This window comes from Scyliorhinus torazame, chromosome 5 (assembly GCF_047496885.1).
Source record: "Scyliorhinus torazame isolate Kashiwa2021f chromosome 5, sScyTor2.1, whole genome shotgun sequence".
In the NCBI taxonomy this organism is placed as follows: Eukaryota; Metazoa; Chordata; class Chondrichthyes; order Carcharhiniformes; family Scyliorhinidae; genus Scyliorhinus; species Scyliorhinus torazame.
Genome location: NC_092711.1, coordinates 170,492,810 through 170,509,093, shown reverse-complemented (window position 1 = coordinate 170,509,093; position 16,284 = coordinate 170,492,810). Strand labels below are relative to the sequence as shown.

At 47.0% G+C, this 16,284-nt stretch overlaps 1 protein-coding gene and 1 long non-coding RNA gene across 2 annotated transcripts; one reads left to right on the top strand and one right to left on the bottom strand.

The window, feature by feature from the left end:
* Window positions 1–6,947: 6,947 nt before the first annotated feature.
* On the bottom strand, window positions 6,948–16,200 carry LOC140420639 (uncharacterized). The gene is made up of 3 exons (XR_011946487.1): window positions 16,099–16,200; window positions 15,332–15,616; window positions 6,948–7,315 (listed from the first exon to the last, which is right to left on the bottom strand). It is a non-coding gene; the product is annotated as an uncharacterized lncRNA (long non-coding RNA).
* Window positions 8,299–13,482, top strand: LOC140420628 (uncharacterized). Its single transcript, XM_072504623.1, has 2 exons — window positions 8,299–8,363; window positions 10,836–13,482. Exon 2 carries the CDS (start codon window positions 11,151–11,153, stop codon window positions 12,633–12,635), a length of 1,485 nt encoding a protein of 494 aa, XP_072360724.1. The 5' UTR covers window positions 8,299–8,363; window positions 10,836–11,150; the 3' UTR covers window positions 12,636–13,482.
* Window positions 16,201–16,284: the final 84 nt, after the last annotated feature.

Here is a 16,284-nt window from a genome sequence, read left to right as displayed (position 1 = left end):
TGGGTCGAGGCGTATCCGACTATCGATAATAAAGCTGCTACTGTGGTTAAAGTCTTGATGCGGGAAATCATTCCCCGGTACAGTAGACCAGCTCAGTTGAGTTCTGATAACGGGCCTCATTTTCTTGGACAGATTAACCTGCCTCCCTTCTCCAGTGCTATTTTACAGGTGTGGAGCATGATGGGGTGGCTACGCACCGTCTGTGTGATATTTGGCCTCACCTCGCTTGGAGTGTTACTGGCGATGGACATGGAAAAGGGGAATATTATCTATGTTTGTAACCCCAACCAATCTACAAGGATACATCACCTATGCAAAGGTGATGTTCTTCGCTGCCCCCCTATACGAGGACATGGTATCGACTCATGGAAGGTCGTCAAAGTTAAGGAGAATGCAGGACTCATGAAGCAATTGCACCGGTCCCGGTGATGGGAAGGGAATATTATATGGACATTGCCTTGTTTTTGGAATACATGTAAATTTGATTTTGGATGTGTTAAGATTGGTGCAATAAAGCGTAGGAAGAGGCTATGAGAAAGAGAGAGGGACTAGAGAGAGGACGGGGCGTGTGAGAAGGGAAGTACAGCTAGAACGTAGGTTACCGGGAGATACACTTAAGTTAGTTAAAGGCCAAACTGAGGAAAACCCGGGTAGTATGAATCTCTTTTACCAGATTTACCACCGCTTGTATGGCCAGGGACGGGTTGTCTGCTACCCGAACCCCGCAGCGGTGTCTAGGTTATTTTCTGTTTCACCGCTTTGGGGCACTCCCCAAACGGTGGTTCATTGTCAGCATTCCGAGCCACTGTCTGAGCAAGTCACTCTTCCTTACGATCCGGGTTCAGCACCACCGGCTATTTGCCTTCCCCTTCCTCGGGATAATTCCCATTCACAGTATGATAGGCTGCAACGGTGGAGGGCGTACATACCTAGCCACTTCACTCCCAATAGGGATTCCCGGTCGTACGAGAATTGTTTCCGCAGTGAAGGATACGGCTGTTTGCTGGTAGAGGTGGAAACGAATATAACATGTCTGTTCCCCACCTGTACGGACAGGAGGTGCCATATCACCCAGGCGTCTGGCCAATGTATTTGTTACAACACCACTTGCGTTCCATTGAACGCCGGCCTCCAGCTCCTTTGTGGCTGGGCGAATGTCTCTCATATCACTGTTGGGACTAGGGCTTTCCGCATTGCTAGGCGGCCCAAATGGGCATTTCAAAGCTGGATAAACTGGGCTACTGGGGGATCCTTACGCAACCAATATACTGATTGTGATGCTAGCCTGCACACGGAGCAAGGATACTACTTTTTATTTAATGGCACAGCGACCAACGTTTTGTCACCCCCATTTCCCCGCCAAATTGCTATAGGGACTCTAGTCCCTACCACAGTCCCCTGCCCTTCGGCGTGGCAGCTGCATAATCAGTTAGCACGCCGGGCAGTCTCTGCTGAATTTTGCGAGAACTGGAAAAAACCTCAGGTTCTCGCACCCAACCGGGGCCACTCAGCCGGGTGGGGGATTCTGAGCGTCTTGACACTGGGAGGTGTGGGGGGTTCCTTGGCTGTCAGCGATAGGAATTATTTTATTTGTGGCCTTACCATCTTGGGAAATGAAACCTTGGGAGCCCTCGGGGCAATAACCAAGGAATTGTCTCAGCTACGGTTGTTTGCAATGCAGCACCGGTATGCTCTTGACTATCTTCTGGCCCATGAGGGTGGGGTATGCGCCATAGTGCAGGGCAAGTGTATCCTGGGAGTTCAGGACTTGACCGCTAACATCACTAAATTTATGGATCATATACGGGATCACCTGGACGGAATGCAGGATCCTGGCTCTTGGGGTAACTGGGGATTTGGAGGTTGGAAGGACTGGTTGATAAATATGGCCATGTATTTAGTGGTGGCTATCGTCTGCATCTTTGTGGGCCTAGCTATCCTTAAATGTGTGTTGGGTAGAATGCGGGGTGCACTGGAACAGATCAACGCCCCTAAAATCTTAACTGTTAAAATCCATGAGGGTGCAGCAGATGAGGGGGGGCTAAGCCAGGAATTGGAAATGCAGCGACGGATCTTTTTAGATGAGGAACCGTAGCTATGGATTGGGTAGTTCGGTTATCATGGAATGATAAAAGGAGGGAATGACGAATGTGATATAAAATAGTTACTTTAGAGATATTAATTAATGTAATGTAGAGGTAGGCCAGTCTAATTCTGGTGAGTTCACAGACAAAGGATTTCAGACCGCATGGAAAAGCAGGAAGAGGTGTGTCCACCAAAGCAGGAGAAAAGGATGCTGAGTAATAGGGGCCAGAGGAAGGGATTGGAAGTGAGCCAATCAGAATAGATCAAACAGGTCAGGAGGGATATAGGATGACCTATGGGCGTCGAGTATGTGAAACTTGATACCATTTGAATTGATTTGCAGAGATCCCTTTGTCTCTTTGTTCATTCGCTTTCCTGGATGTCAGGGAGACCCAGTATCCGAAGGTTCTTCCTTCGCGCTCTGTTTTCTAGGGCCTCAATCCTTTCAATGCACTTTTTGTGGAGCGCCTCGTGCGTCTGTGTTTTGACCGCCAGGCCCAGGATCTCGTCCTCGTTATCCGTCACCTTCTGCTCCACCACGCGGAGCTCTGTCTCCTGGGTCCTTTGTGCCTCCTTGAGCCCCTCAATTGCCTGTAGCATCGGGGTCAGCACCTCCCTCTTTAGTAGCTCCACACACCGTCTCAAGAATTCATCTTGCTCGGGCCCCCATGCCGCCTGGGCTTTCTCCGCCGCCATCTTGTGTCTCCTCCCTTTCTGTCCCTCTCATTGAGGATTCCTCGCGCTGCAGCCGCCGCCGCCGATATTTTCCTCTTTCGTTGGGGGGGACGACTCCCTATTCACTCACCCCACACCGGGTTTCGTCGCGCGAAAATTTCCCGTTGGGGCTCTTAAAAGAGCCTCAAGGTCCGTTGGAGCTGGAGCCGCTGAAACGTGCGGCTTAGCTAGTCATCGCCGCAACCGGCGGGGGACAACATTTGCTATCCTCCAGTCTTCTGGCACTATTCCTATTGACAAAGGTGACTTAAAGATCAAAGCCAAAGACTCAGCAATCTCCTCCCTAGCTTCCCAAAGAATCCTAGGATAAATCCCATCTGGCCCAGGGGACTTATCTATTTTCACCCTTTCCAGAATTGTTAACACCTCCTCCTTATGAACCTCAAGCCCTTCTAGTCTAGTAGCCTGAATCTCAGATTTTGGAAATATAAATCCCCTCTCCTTCTCCGCCTCTGTTCTCAATCTTTTCTCACTCTCCTCCCCCCACAGAGGCCTGAAACGTTTCTGGCCCAGACCTGTGGAAGGTTCCCTTCCCTGAACTACATCAGTGAATCAGTTGTTCTTTTGTGAACATCTAGCAGTTTTCAAGGTCACCTTTTCCTAGTGCCGGCCTCACAAATGACCAGATTTCAGCTCAATTTCACAATCCACCATTGTGTTTTTCTGGATTTTCTCTCACTCCTTTTTTCTGTCTAAACTGATTTCACAGGATATTGGAAGGGGAAGGTTTGCATTCGGGAAACATCACATCAGGATCTGACGGAGTCGCTTAAGTTATCCTTACTGAATATCAGCAGGTTTTGAACATAATATAAGAACATAAGAACTGGAAGCAGGAGTAGGCCATCTGGACCTTTGAGCCTGCTCTGCCATTCAATGAGATCATGGCTGATCTATTGTCGACTCAGCTCCACTTTCCCGCCAGAACACCATAACCCTTTATTCTTTTATTCTTCAAAAAACTATCTATCTTTATCTTGAAAACATTTAATGGAGAAGCCTCAACTGCTTCACTGGGCAGGGAATTCCATCGATTCACATGGAAGGAAAAAACACCATTCACAGTGGAGAGAAACCATAGATGTGTTGTGTGTGTGGACGAGGTTTCAGCCAATCTTCTGGCCTGTCAAGACACAAGCGCAATCACACTCGCGCGGAACCGTGGAAATGTGGGGAATGTGAGGCGGCATTTGGTTTACCGTCTGAGCTGGAAACTCATCGACGCACTCACACTGGGGAGAGACCATTCATCTGCTCCGTGTGTGGGAAGGGATCTACTTGGTCATCAAACTTGCTGACACAACAGCGGGTTCACACTGGGAGAACCTGTTCACCTGGTTTGTGTGTGGAAAAGGATTCATTGATTCATCCAAGCGACTGAAACAGCAGCGAGTTCACACCGGGGAGAGACCATCTGCCTGCACTGAGTGTGGGAAGGGATTCACTCAGAGATCCACCCTGCTGAGACACCAGCAAGTTCACACTGACAAAATACCTTTCAAATGTCTGCACTGTGTGAAGTGCTTTAAAAGCTCTGGAAAACGGATGTACCATCAACATGTTCACACTGATGGGAGACATTTTAAATGCCCAGATATGTGAAATGTTATGAAGGCTCCTGGGAGCTGATGTCCCATCAACACATTCACACTGATGAGAGACCGTTCAGGTTCTCTCGCTGTGGGACTGGGTTCAGGCGATCATCTCAACTCACTGTCCACCAGCGGATTCACACTGGGGAGAGGCCATTCATCTGATTGTGGGAAGGGATTCCTGCAGTCATCCGCCTTGCTGAAATACTAGTGGGATCATATTGGGGTGGTACAGTAGCACAGTGGTTAGCACTGTTGCTTCATAGCGCCAGGGTCCCAGGTTCGATTCCCGACTTGGGTCACTGTCTGTGCGGAGTCTGCATGTTCTCCCCGTGTCTGCGTGGGATTCCTCCGGGTGCTCCGGTTTCCTCCCATGAGTCCCGAAAGAGGTGAACATAGAACAATACAAGAGCAGCACGGTGGCGCAGTGGTAGCACTGCAGTCTCACGGCACCGAGGTCCCAGGTTCAATCCCAGCTCTGGGTCACTGTCCGTGTGGAGTTTGCACATTCGCCCCGTGTTTGCATGGATGTCACCCCCACAACGCAAAAGATGTGCAGGGTAGTTGGATTGAACATGCTAAATTGCCCCTTAATTGGAAAAGATGAATTGGGTACTCTAAATTTAAAAAGAACATAGAATGCAGCACAGGAACAGACCCTTCGGTCCTCCAAGCCTACGCCGACCATGATAACTGCCTAAACTAAAACCATCTGCACTTCTGAAGTCCATATCCTTCCACTCCCACCCTATTCATATATTTATCTAGATGTCCCTTAAATGCCGCTACCATACCTGCTCCCACCACCTCCCCAGGCAGCATGTTCCATATATTTCCCACCGTGTAAAAAACCTGCTTTGCACATCTGTTCTGAACTTTTCCCCGCACACTTTAAACCCATGTCCCCGAGTACTTGACTCTCCTACCCTAGGAAAGAGCACCTGACTATCCACTCTGTCCATACCACTCATAATCTTGTAAACCTCTATCAGCTCGCCTCTCAACCTCTGTTGTTCCAGTGAGAACTGACCGAGTCTATCTAACGAGCTGTTGGGTAATTTGGACATTCTGAATTCTCCCTCCGTGTACCCGAACAGACGGCAGAATGTGGCGACTCGGGGCTTTTCACTTCATTGCAATGTTAATGTGAGCTTACTTGAGACAACAGAGATGATTATTATTAAAGACAGACCTTTCAAATGTCTAAACTGTGGGAAATTCTATAAAACGTCCAGGGAACTGATATCCCATCAGCTTGTTCACACTGATGAGAGACCATTCAGGTGCTCTCACTGTGGGACGAGATTCATGCGATCGGAGCAACTCACTATACACCGGCGAATTCACACTGGGGACATCCAATATTTCCTCAAAGTTAAAATTCTCCATCCCTGGTAACATCATCATAAATCTCCTCTGCAACTGGCAGCATGAGGTCCCCAGGTTCGATCCCGACTCTGGGTCACTGTCCGTGTGGAGTTTGCACATTCTCCCCGTGTTTACGTGGGTTTCGCCCCCACAACACAAGGTTGTGCAGGGTAGGTTGATTGGCCACAATAAATTACCCCTTAATTGGAAAAAAGTAATTGGGTACTCTAAATTTAAATAAATAAATAAATAAATCTCCTCTGCAGTCTCTCTCGTGTGATCACATTCTTCCTGTAATATGGCTGTGGTCTAACTGGTGGTTGATGCAGTTCCAGCACATTCTCCCTGTTCTTATAATCTCAGCCCTCGGCTACCAAAGGAAACTATCCCACCTGCCTTCCTAAGCACCGAAGAGAGTGAGTGGCAGCTGAGAGAGACAGAGGGAGAGAGAGGAAGCAGAGGGAGTGAGAGACACCAGAGAGAGAGAGGAGCACCAGAGACTGAGAGGCAGGAGAGAGAGAGGGGAGAGAAGAGAGAGACAGTCGAGTCAGTAACATGAATAAGTAATGGAATTCAGTTCAGACACAGATCTGCATTAACTGACATCACTTTATTGACAGATTGGCAAGGTAGTCACTGTACTTGAATCAATGTTATTCACTTTTGGAATTGAATGAATAAAGGGTCAGATTAACTATATCACAATCACCCAGTATCAAATATGTCTGTTTAATACAGAACAGGATTAAACCCAGTGTCCAATATTAGAGGTCTCTGTGGCTGTTGGACGCCTAGTTTCGCTGACAAGTCCACAGCTTCAATGAACTTGTCTACCCAGGGTCTGTTTCTAAACCCTCATCACAACATATTACCTGGTTAGCTATTGTATCATGGTCGGACAGCTAACACAAAGTTCAACCAGAAACTATGGTTCTTCTTTCTACTGATTCCAGCTCCGACAAGCGGTCACAGCATCTCCAGCCTTCAGCTCTGTTACTGGGCTGTCATTGACATGAGCAACAGAGAGACAGCAAGTTGCCTGAGGCTTAAATGGGAAGTTGAAACTTGTGACTCAAGACCAACTGTGTAAGATGGTTGAAAAGATCAGGAATTTTGAAAGATAAATTCTAAACCCAGTGAACAAATAATGAGTCATAAGACAAAAACTTCAGGTTTTATGACTTTTACTGCAACAAACTAGAAGCAACAATGCCTAAACACTATTTTTATAGGGAGCGTATCCCTTAAACTACAAATAGAATGTTGCCCTTTTACTTTTAAGACAATCAAAAATCACACTCCATGGTTTTGTCGCTGAAGTTGTCACTCAATTCTCCTGGAACCAGCCCAATGTGATTCTTCGTTCCTGTGTTTACTTCCATTCTGTTCCTTTGCCTGATTGGCAATCCTTAACCCCAGAAGTGTATTTTGCAGTGATGGTTCTCCTGATGATATTCAGGTCCTGATAAACCAAGTGACTCTTCCAAATCCTGAAGTGGCGTTAGGTTTTTTTCTGCAAATCTTCATCTAATATCCTGTAAAAGGAATTTACAAATGGAAATTGAGATCAGGCAATTCTAGTTTCCATCCAACACACTCTCCCTCCATTCTCAGTCTGCTGTATGTAATATTCATCCTCCTAATTCTCTAAAGGTGCTGATTCAGGCTGACTGACAGATCCCTGCTTCCCGTTTTGGAGAGGCCTGAAAATCTCCATGCAGGCTGCCAGACAGAAATATGTCTATGTTACTGAACTCAAAATGTGTGCAACATACAGACTGGATTCACTTCCTTTCTCTTCAGCTGCTGCAAGTCACCACTGTCCCCTCAGAATGAGGAAAGAAATGGAAAGATAAAGTAGACTTGGAGCGGCTGCTGCCTCTTGTGGGGCATTCCAGAACGAGAGGTCATACATAGTCTTACGGTAAGCGGTAGCAAATTCAAAAGTTTTAATTTAAAAAAAATAAATACATTTAGAGTACCCAATTATTTTTTTTTCAATTAAGGGGTAATTTAGTGTGACCAATCCACCTACTCCGCACATCTTTGGGTTGTGGGGGTGATGTTGCCCAGAGGAGGAACTTTTAGTCTGAAAACCATTGATCAACCTCAACAGTGTGACATCACAAAGGGGCTCATCCTCTAAATCAGCCAATAGGAATCAATCCACTCCGCGGTGACGTCATTGCATGAGCGCGCACACGCCAGCGCGCGCACACGCGATCCCCCGCCCCCATCCTCTGTTCCCTCTTCCCCCAACACATTCTCGAGACGGTTTCCAGGGAACCGGCTGACAGTTCCGGCCGTCGGTGATTTCCCCTCCCCTGACCCGGTACTGCGCATGTCTCAGGGAGAGGGGACGCGGCGCATGCGCAGGGATGCTTACTTCCGCTGACCTGCCCGCTCAGGTGTTGACCAATGGGAAGACCTGGAGGACCGGAAAGATTCTGCCTCTCCACCAATCAGAGCTCTCCCATTGTCTCAATGCGGAAGCCGGACATGGAGGTTTTTGCCGAACAAAGCTGTTGCTCCTCCAACCCTGAATGAGCTGGAGCTTCACACAGACTCCTGTCACCAACATCTGTGAGTAAAACACTTTCTTTTCTCATTCTGACCGTCAATTGGTAACTTGCAGCAACTGAATGGAAAGGAAGTGAATCCAGGGAGGGTACAGACTCTGGAAAGGTTGGCCCAGGTCTCTCTCTCTCACTCTTAAAGACATTGACATCCTTTCCTCCCTCAGCTTGACACATTTATTTGTCTGGCTAAAAGGATGGTCTCTTTCCCAATGTTCACAATTAAAGGGCTGGTTTCTCCAGGAGATGGCTGACATTAAAGGGGCCAGTAAACAGGCCAAATCCAACCCAGCCAATTACTTCCCTGTCGGAATACTCTCCATCATCAGCATAGTGATGGAAGGAGTCATCAAATGTCCTATTAAGTGGCACTTATTCTACAATAACCTGCTCCTGGACGCTCAGTTTGGGTTCTGCCAGGGTCACTCAGCTCCTGACCTCATTACAGCCTTGGTTCAAACTTGGACGTAAGAGCTGAATGCCAGAAGTGAGGTGAGAGTGACTACCCTTGTCATGAAGGCAGCATTTGACTGAGTATAGCATCAAGGAGCCCCAGCTAAACTGGAGTCAATGGGATTCAGGGGATAACTCTCCACTGGTTGGAGTCATACCTGGCACAAAGGAAGATGGTTGCGGTGATTGGAGGTCAATCATCTCAGCTCCAGGACATCACTGCAGGAGTTCCTCAGGGCAGTATCCTAGGCCCAACCATCTTCAGCTGCTTCATTAATTATCTCCCATCATAAGATGAGAAGTGGTGATGTTTGCGGATGACTGCACAATGTTTAGCACCATTCTCAACTCCTCAGATAATGAAGCAGTCCATGTCCAAATTTAGTAAGACCTGGACAATATCCAGACTTGGGCAGATAAGTGGCAAGTTACATTCGTGCTACACAAGTGCAAGGCAATGACCATTTCCGACAAGAGAGGATCTAACCACCACCCCTTGACATTCAGTGGCATTCCCATCGCTGAAACCCGCCACAACCAACATCAAACCTTCCACATTCAAACCTTCCACCACCGACAAATATTAGCAGCCGTGTATACCATTTCCAAGATACACTGCGGTAACTCCTAAAGGTTCCTCAGACAGCACCTTCCAAATCCACAACCACTACCATCTAGAAGGACAAGAGCAGCAGATACCTGGGAACCTCACCACCTGGAGGTTCACTTCCAAGGAACACACCACCCTTACTTGGAAATATATTGCCATTCCTTCACTGTCCCTGGGGCAACATCTTGGAACTCCCTCCTTAACAACACAGGGGATGTAGGGCAGCATGGTGGAGCAGTGGTTAGCGCTGCTGCCTCACGGCGCCGAGGTCCCAGGTTCGATCCAGGCTCTGGGTCACTGTCCGTCTGTAGTTTGCACACTCTCCCCGTGTTTGCATGGGTTTCACCCCCACAACCCAAAGATGTGCAGGGTAGGTGGATTGGCCTCACTAAATTGCCCCTCAATTGGAAAAAATGAATTGGGTACTTTAAATTTATAAAAAACAAATTTAAAAAAAACAGCACGGGATGTATCAACACCTCAAGGACTGCAGCAGTTCAAGAAGGCAGCTCACCACTACTTCGGAAGGGCAACTGGGGATGGGCAATAAATGCTGGCCTGACCAGCATTGTCCACATCCTGTAAATTAATTTTTAAAAATTTACTATCAGACAGAGATATGTCTAGTGTTGTTATGTGGTATGTATTATATATATTATTGGTTCTGTAATAAAATACATGTATTATTATTTCTATTTTTGTAATATAGTACTGTACCTACATTATATATTTCCAGTCATACAGTCATTGCAGCACTGACAGAATCCATTTGGGAACTCAAGTCAATGCTGACTCTCTGTACAGCAATCCAGTCAGTCCCATTCCCCCTCGATATCCCTGTTCCCCTGCAAGTTTATTTTCTTCAAGTGACCATCCTATTTTATTTTAAATTATTGATCAACTGGACTTCCACAACCCTTGTGGGCAGTGAGTTCCCTGTCATGACCACTCCATGACTAAATAAAATTCTTCCTCAGAATTTCCCTATCTCTAATCAGTAAATGTAATTGTATGGAGATTCTCTACTCTTGTGCAGGTTTTAGTGAGTTTAGATTTGTTGATCAGCACCTTCAGGAAAATTGGGAGGGAAAGTAAGTGAATACAGTCTGTTTATTACACACATTTTTCATCCAGTAATATAGACATATATCTGTCTGACAGCCTGCATGAAGATTTTCAGGTCTCTGTGTCCAGGACAGGAAGCTCGGATCTGTGAATCAGCCTGAATCAGCGCCTTCAGGAGAATTGGGAGGGTGAATATTAGATACAGCAGAGTGAGAATGGAGGGAGAGTGTGTGGGATTGAAATTTAGAGCATTTCAGGGAAAGAGAGAGGAAAGAATGTTCGATATTATCTAGAATTGTCTGTTCTGAATTTCTATCCTGCACTGACAACGATTACTATTTCTGTTTGCAGGAAGTTAGAACGAGAGGAGTTTCAGGCCGATATCTCAAACTAAATATCATGTCAAGAACTGACTGAGTCACTCAATTCTTGGGAACTGAAGATCATCGGCCTTTGAATCTAGAAGGAGAAATGTTTGTCTATTCTGTCTGCTTCAAGATATTTTAAACATCAGTGTGTCTGGAAAAGCACTGAGACACACACACACACCCGTGTGAGACTATTACAGAGCACTGACTGTGGAAAGAGCTTTAACCAATGACACAGCCTGAAAAAATACTACACCGTTCACATCAGGGAGAGACTGTATAGGTGTTCTGTGTGTGGATGAGGCTTCAACTGATCGTCCAACGCGGTGAGATCACCCGGACCATGGAGAGACCATGGAAATGTGAGGATTGTGGGAAGGGATTCAAAGGCCCGTATGGGCTGGAAAGGCATCAATGCAGTCACACTGGAGAGAAGCCGTTCACCTGCTCTGACTGTGGGAAGGGATTCACTCAGTTATCCAGACTGCAGAGCCACCAGAGAGTTCACACTGGAGAAAGGTCTTTCACCTGCTCTCAGTGTGAAAAGAGATTCACTCAGATTGGCAACCTGCGGAGACACGAACGAGTTCACACTGGGGAGAGGCCGTTCACCTGCTCTGACTGTGGGAAGGGATTCACTCAGTTATCCAGACTGCAGAGCCACCAGAGTGTTCACACTGGAGAGAGGCCTTTCACCTGCTCTCAGTGTGAAAAGGGATTCACTGACATTAGCAACCTGCGGAGACATGAACGAGTTCACACTGGAGAGAGGCCTTTCACCTGCTCTCAGTGTGAAAAGGGATTCACTGATAGTGGCAGCCTGTGGAGACACGAACGCATTCACACTGGAGAGAGACCTTTCACCTGCTCTCAGTGTGAAAAGGGATTCACTGACATTGGCAGCCTGCGGAGACACGAACGAGTTCACACTGGGGAGAGGCCGTTCACCTGCTCTGACTGTGGGAAGGGATTCACTCGGTTATCCAGACTGCAGAGCCACCAGAGTGTTCACACTGGAGAGAGGCCTTTCACCTGCTCTCAGTGTGAAAAGGGATTCACTGACATTAGCAACCTGCGGAGACATGAACGAGTTCACACTGGAGAGAGGCCTTTCACCTGCTCTCAGTGTGAAAAGGGATTCACTGATAGTGGCAGCCTGCGGAGACACGAACGCATTCACACTGGAGAGAGACCTTTCACCTGCTCTCAGTGTGAAAAGGGATTCACTGACATTGGCAGCCTGCGGAGACACGAACGGGTTCACACTGGAGAGAGGCCTTTCACCTGCTCTCAGTGTGAAAAGGGATTCACTGACATTGGCATCCTTCGGAGACACGAACGAGTTCACACTGGAGAGAGACCGTTCACCTGCTCTCAGTGTGAAAAGGGATTCATTGACATTGGCATCCTTCGGAGACACGAACGAGTTCACACTGGCGAGAGGCCTTTCACCTGCTCTCAGTGTGAAAAGGGATTCACTGACATTGGCAACCTGCGGAGACACGAACGAGTTCACACCGGGGAGAGGCCATTCATCTGCACTGTGTGTGATATGGGTTTCACTCAATTATCCAGCCTGCTGAAACACCATGTCACTCACACCAAGAGCAGGCCCTTTAAATGCTCTGACTGCTGGAGGGGTTTCAAAAGCTCACAGCGACTGATGTCCCACCAGCGCGTTCACTCTGAGGAGAGACCGTTCAGCTGCTCTCACTGCACAAAGAGCTTTAGAACCTCATCCAACCTGATGAAACACGAGCGAGGCCACACCGGGGAGAGATAGTTCACCTCTCCGACTGGGAAAAGATTCACTCGGTCATCACTTGCTGAACCACAATGTCACTCACACCAATGAGAGACCCTTTAAATGCTCTGACTATGGGAGTGGGTTTAAAAGCTCTCGGGTACTGATGTCAGACCAGCGCATTCACACTGAGGAGAGACCGTTCAGCTGCTCTCCCTGCACAAAGAGGTTTCAAACATCATCCACATTGCGGAGACACCAGTGCGTTCACACTGGAAAGAAGCCATTCACCTCTCACTGTGGGGAGGGATTCACTCAGTCGTCCAACATGCTGAGACACCAAAGGGTTCACAAGTGATGATGGTTAGATTCTGCTGTTATTCCTGCTGTTAATCACATCCAGGACTGAACCTGGAATGGGTGGAGAGATTTGTCTTCTCATCAACTCCTCCTGCTGCTAGGATGTGGCGATCCTGGCGAACTACTGCTCCCCGGACCTGGAATACCCGACTGTGAAGTGCCATCCAAACTACCTTCCATGGAGTTCACTTCTACCATCATCACGGCGGTTTACATCCCACCCCAGGCGGAAGTGAAGAAGGCACATCAAATAAAACATCAAAACATAATAAAGAGAGTTAAACAAAAACATTAAAAAATATTAGGAAATGAATAGATGGTTCAGAATTTCTTAAAGCATGAAAACAGAACAAACTTTAGTCATGAAACTTTATTCTTAAAGAAATTCTTATCAATGGTCTAACCCCTTATTGGTTTCAAATTCTCAGCTGAGGCTTCCTAATTTATTCAATTCTAGAAACTGAATTTAAGAATTTTACTGCACCAATTCTTAAAGGTACCAATAAAGCAATAAATCTGTAATCTATCAATGAGCCTCTTCCTTTGACCTAATGGAATCTTTAATTTTTCTTGTTACTGAAGCCCACTGGAGGCAAAGTCATGAGACTGCCAAGTCCAGCAGAAAGAAACCCTCCAACCCTCCCTCTTCACCAAGTGTCAGAATGAACAAAATGCAGTCCTGGATGTAATTGAAGCAGAAACAATAACAGCAGAATCCAACCCCTGGAATCAATTGTGAACTTGTTGGTGTCTCAGCAGGTATGAGGAAACACTGAATCCGTTCCCACACTGAGAGCAGGTGAATGACTTCTCCTCAGTGTGAACTCATTGGTGTGACTTCAGGCTGGATGATTGAGTGAATCCCTTCCCACACTGAGAGCAGGTGAACGGTCTCTCCCCAGTGAGAACTCGCCGGTGGGACGTCAAGGTAGATAATTGATTGAATCCCTTCCCACACTCAGAGCAGCTGAATGTCTTCTCCCCAGTGTGAACTCCCTGGTGTCACCGCAGTGTGGATGATTCACAGAATCCCTTCCCACACTGAGAGCAGATGAACGGCCTCTCCCCAGTGTGAACCCACTTGTGCCTCTGCAGGCTGGATAATTGAGTGAATCCCTTCGCACACTGTGAAAAGTTCAATGGCCTCTCCCCAGTGTGAACCCTCTGGTGTGTTTGCAGGGTAAATGACTGACTGAATCCTTTCCCACACAGAGCAGCTGAATGGTGCCTCCCAGTGTGAATGCGCCAATGAGCTTCCAGTGCAGATGGTGCTTTGAATCCATTCCCACAGTCCCAGCATTTCCACTGTTTCTCCATGTTTTGGGTCTCCTTGTGTCTCCCTAGGTCAGACAATTGAAGCCTTACCCACACAGAGAACATTTGTACAGTCTTCCCCCGCCGCTGTGAATAGTGCGGTGTTTTTTCAGGCTGTGTAACTGATTAAAGCTCTTTCCATAGTCAGTGCACTGGAACATTCTCACTCGGGTGGGTGTTCTCCAAGGGATCAAGTGACTGTCAGATCAAGAGGTGATGTTTGAGATTTCTGTCTGTAATTACTCCTCTCCTAATATCCTGTAAAAACAATTTACAAAAGTTATCACTGTCTGTACAGGATAGAAACTCAGAACAGACAATTCTGGTTCCTATGGAACATTCTTTCCACTCATTCCCCACATGCCGTAAATCTGCATCCCACACACTCTCCCTCCATTCTCACTCGGCTGTATCTAATATTCACCCAATTCTCCTGAAGGTACTGATTCAGGCTGATTGACAGATTCATGTTCACGGTTTCCTGTCCTGGACACAGCGACCATAACAAATATGAGCTGCAGTCGGCCATTTGACCCACTGAACTTTGGCTCAACCCTGTATTGAGCCCAATCGCCGATTTAGCTCAGCACCATTTCCCCACATTATCCCCCATATCCCTTGGTGACTTCAACATCTCTCAACCTATCAATCTCAATCTGGAAAATATTTGATGACTGAGGCTCCACAGTCCTCTGGAGTAGAGAATTCCAAAGCTTCACCACATCCTCAAGTGAAGAATTCACTCCTCATCTTAACTTTTCAGTCCATTTTCCTACCTGTTCCCCGTGACCCTCAACTCTCTCATCAATCAGAAATCTATCTAGTTTCACAGCGCCGAGGACCCAGGTTCGATCTGTGTGGAGTTTACACAAAATCCCCGTGTCTGCGTGGGTCTTATTTCCACAACCCAAAGATGTGCAGGGTAAGTGGATTGGCCATACTAAATTGGCCCTTAATTGGAAAAAACATTATTTGGGTACTTTAAATTTAAAAAAAGATGTTTTGGTGAGGGGGGTGGGGGGGAGGTGTCACAATCAAAACCAATTACTAGCCACATGTACCTTGTCATGTTGGGGTCAATGTCCACCCCTTCACTTTTCATCCCAGTCCCAGGAGGTTGGAGACTGGGCTCTGGAGAAGTAATGGTGGCCGCAGCTCCCACAATTCCCCCGTGCTGAAGAAACTGCTCTATCCACCGCACGGGCGAGCGGATGACCGGAACTGCACATGTCCAAGAGAGAGAGGCCCTCAATTGAAAAAAAAAAAGACTGGGCACTTTAAATTCCAAAAAATATTTCTGTCCAATTTCCTTGAATATATTCAATGAACCCAGACTCCACTGGTTCCTGTGGGAAAATAATTCCAGAGATTAACAACACTCTGAGGGAAGAGATGACTGGAATTATATAACGTAGCTACAGATTACAAAACTAGAAATAATAATCAATGTACTTTACACAAACATAAATAATGTATCTAATCTGTACCATATAACACTGGACATTTCTTGATCTGATATTAATTTGCTGTTCCCTTAATGGTCAGCCATCTCTGGGAAACCAGCCCTTTAATTGTGAACGTGAGGAAAGAGACCATCCTTTTAGCCAGACAAATAAATGTGTGAAGCTGAGGGAGCAAAGGATGTCAATGTCTTTAAGAGAGAGAGAGAGAGACCTGGGCCAAGCTTTGCAGAGTCTGCACCCTCCCTGGATTCACTTCCTTTCCCTTCAGTTGTTGCAAGTGACCAATTGAAGGTGAGAATGAGAAAAGAAATGGAAAGGGGGAGAAAAGAAATGGAAAGGGGGAGAAAAGAAAGTGTTTTACTCACAGATGTTGGAGACAGCAGGCAGTTTCAGTCCGTGTGAAGCTCAATTGTCATTCACACAAAACCCGCGCTCTGATTGGCTTAAGGACCAGAGTCTTTCCGGTCCTCCCAGTTTCTCATTGGCGAACACCTGAGCAGGAAGGTCAGAGGGTGGGCTCTCCTCTGCGCTGCGCAGTTCCCTGTCTCCCT

What these genes read in the sequence shown, in the direction of transcription:
- LOC140420628 (XM_072504623.1), top strand. Translation starts at nt 11,151, where the DNA reads ATGAGGCTTCAACTGATCGTCCAACGCGGTGAGATCACCCGGACCATG.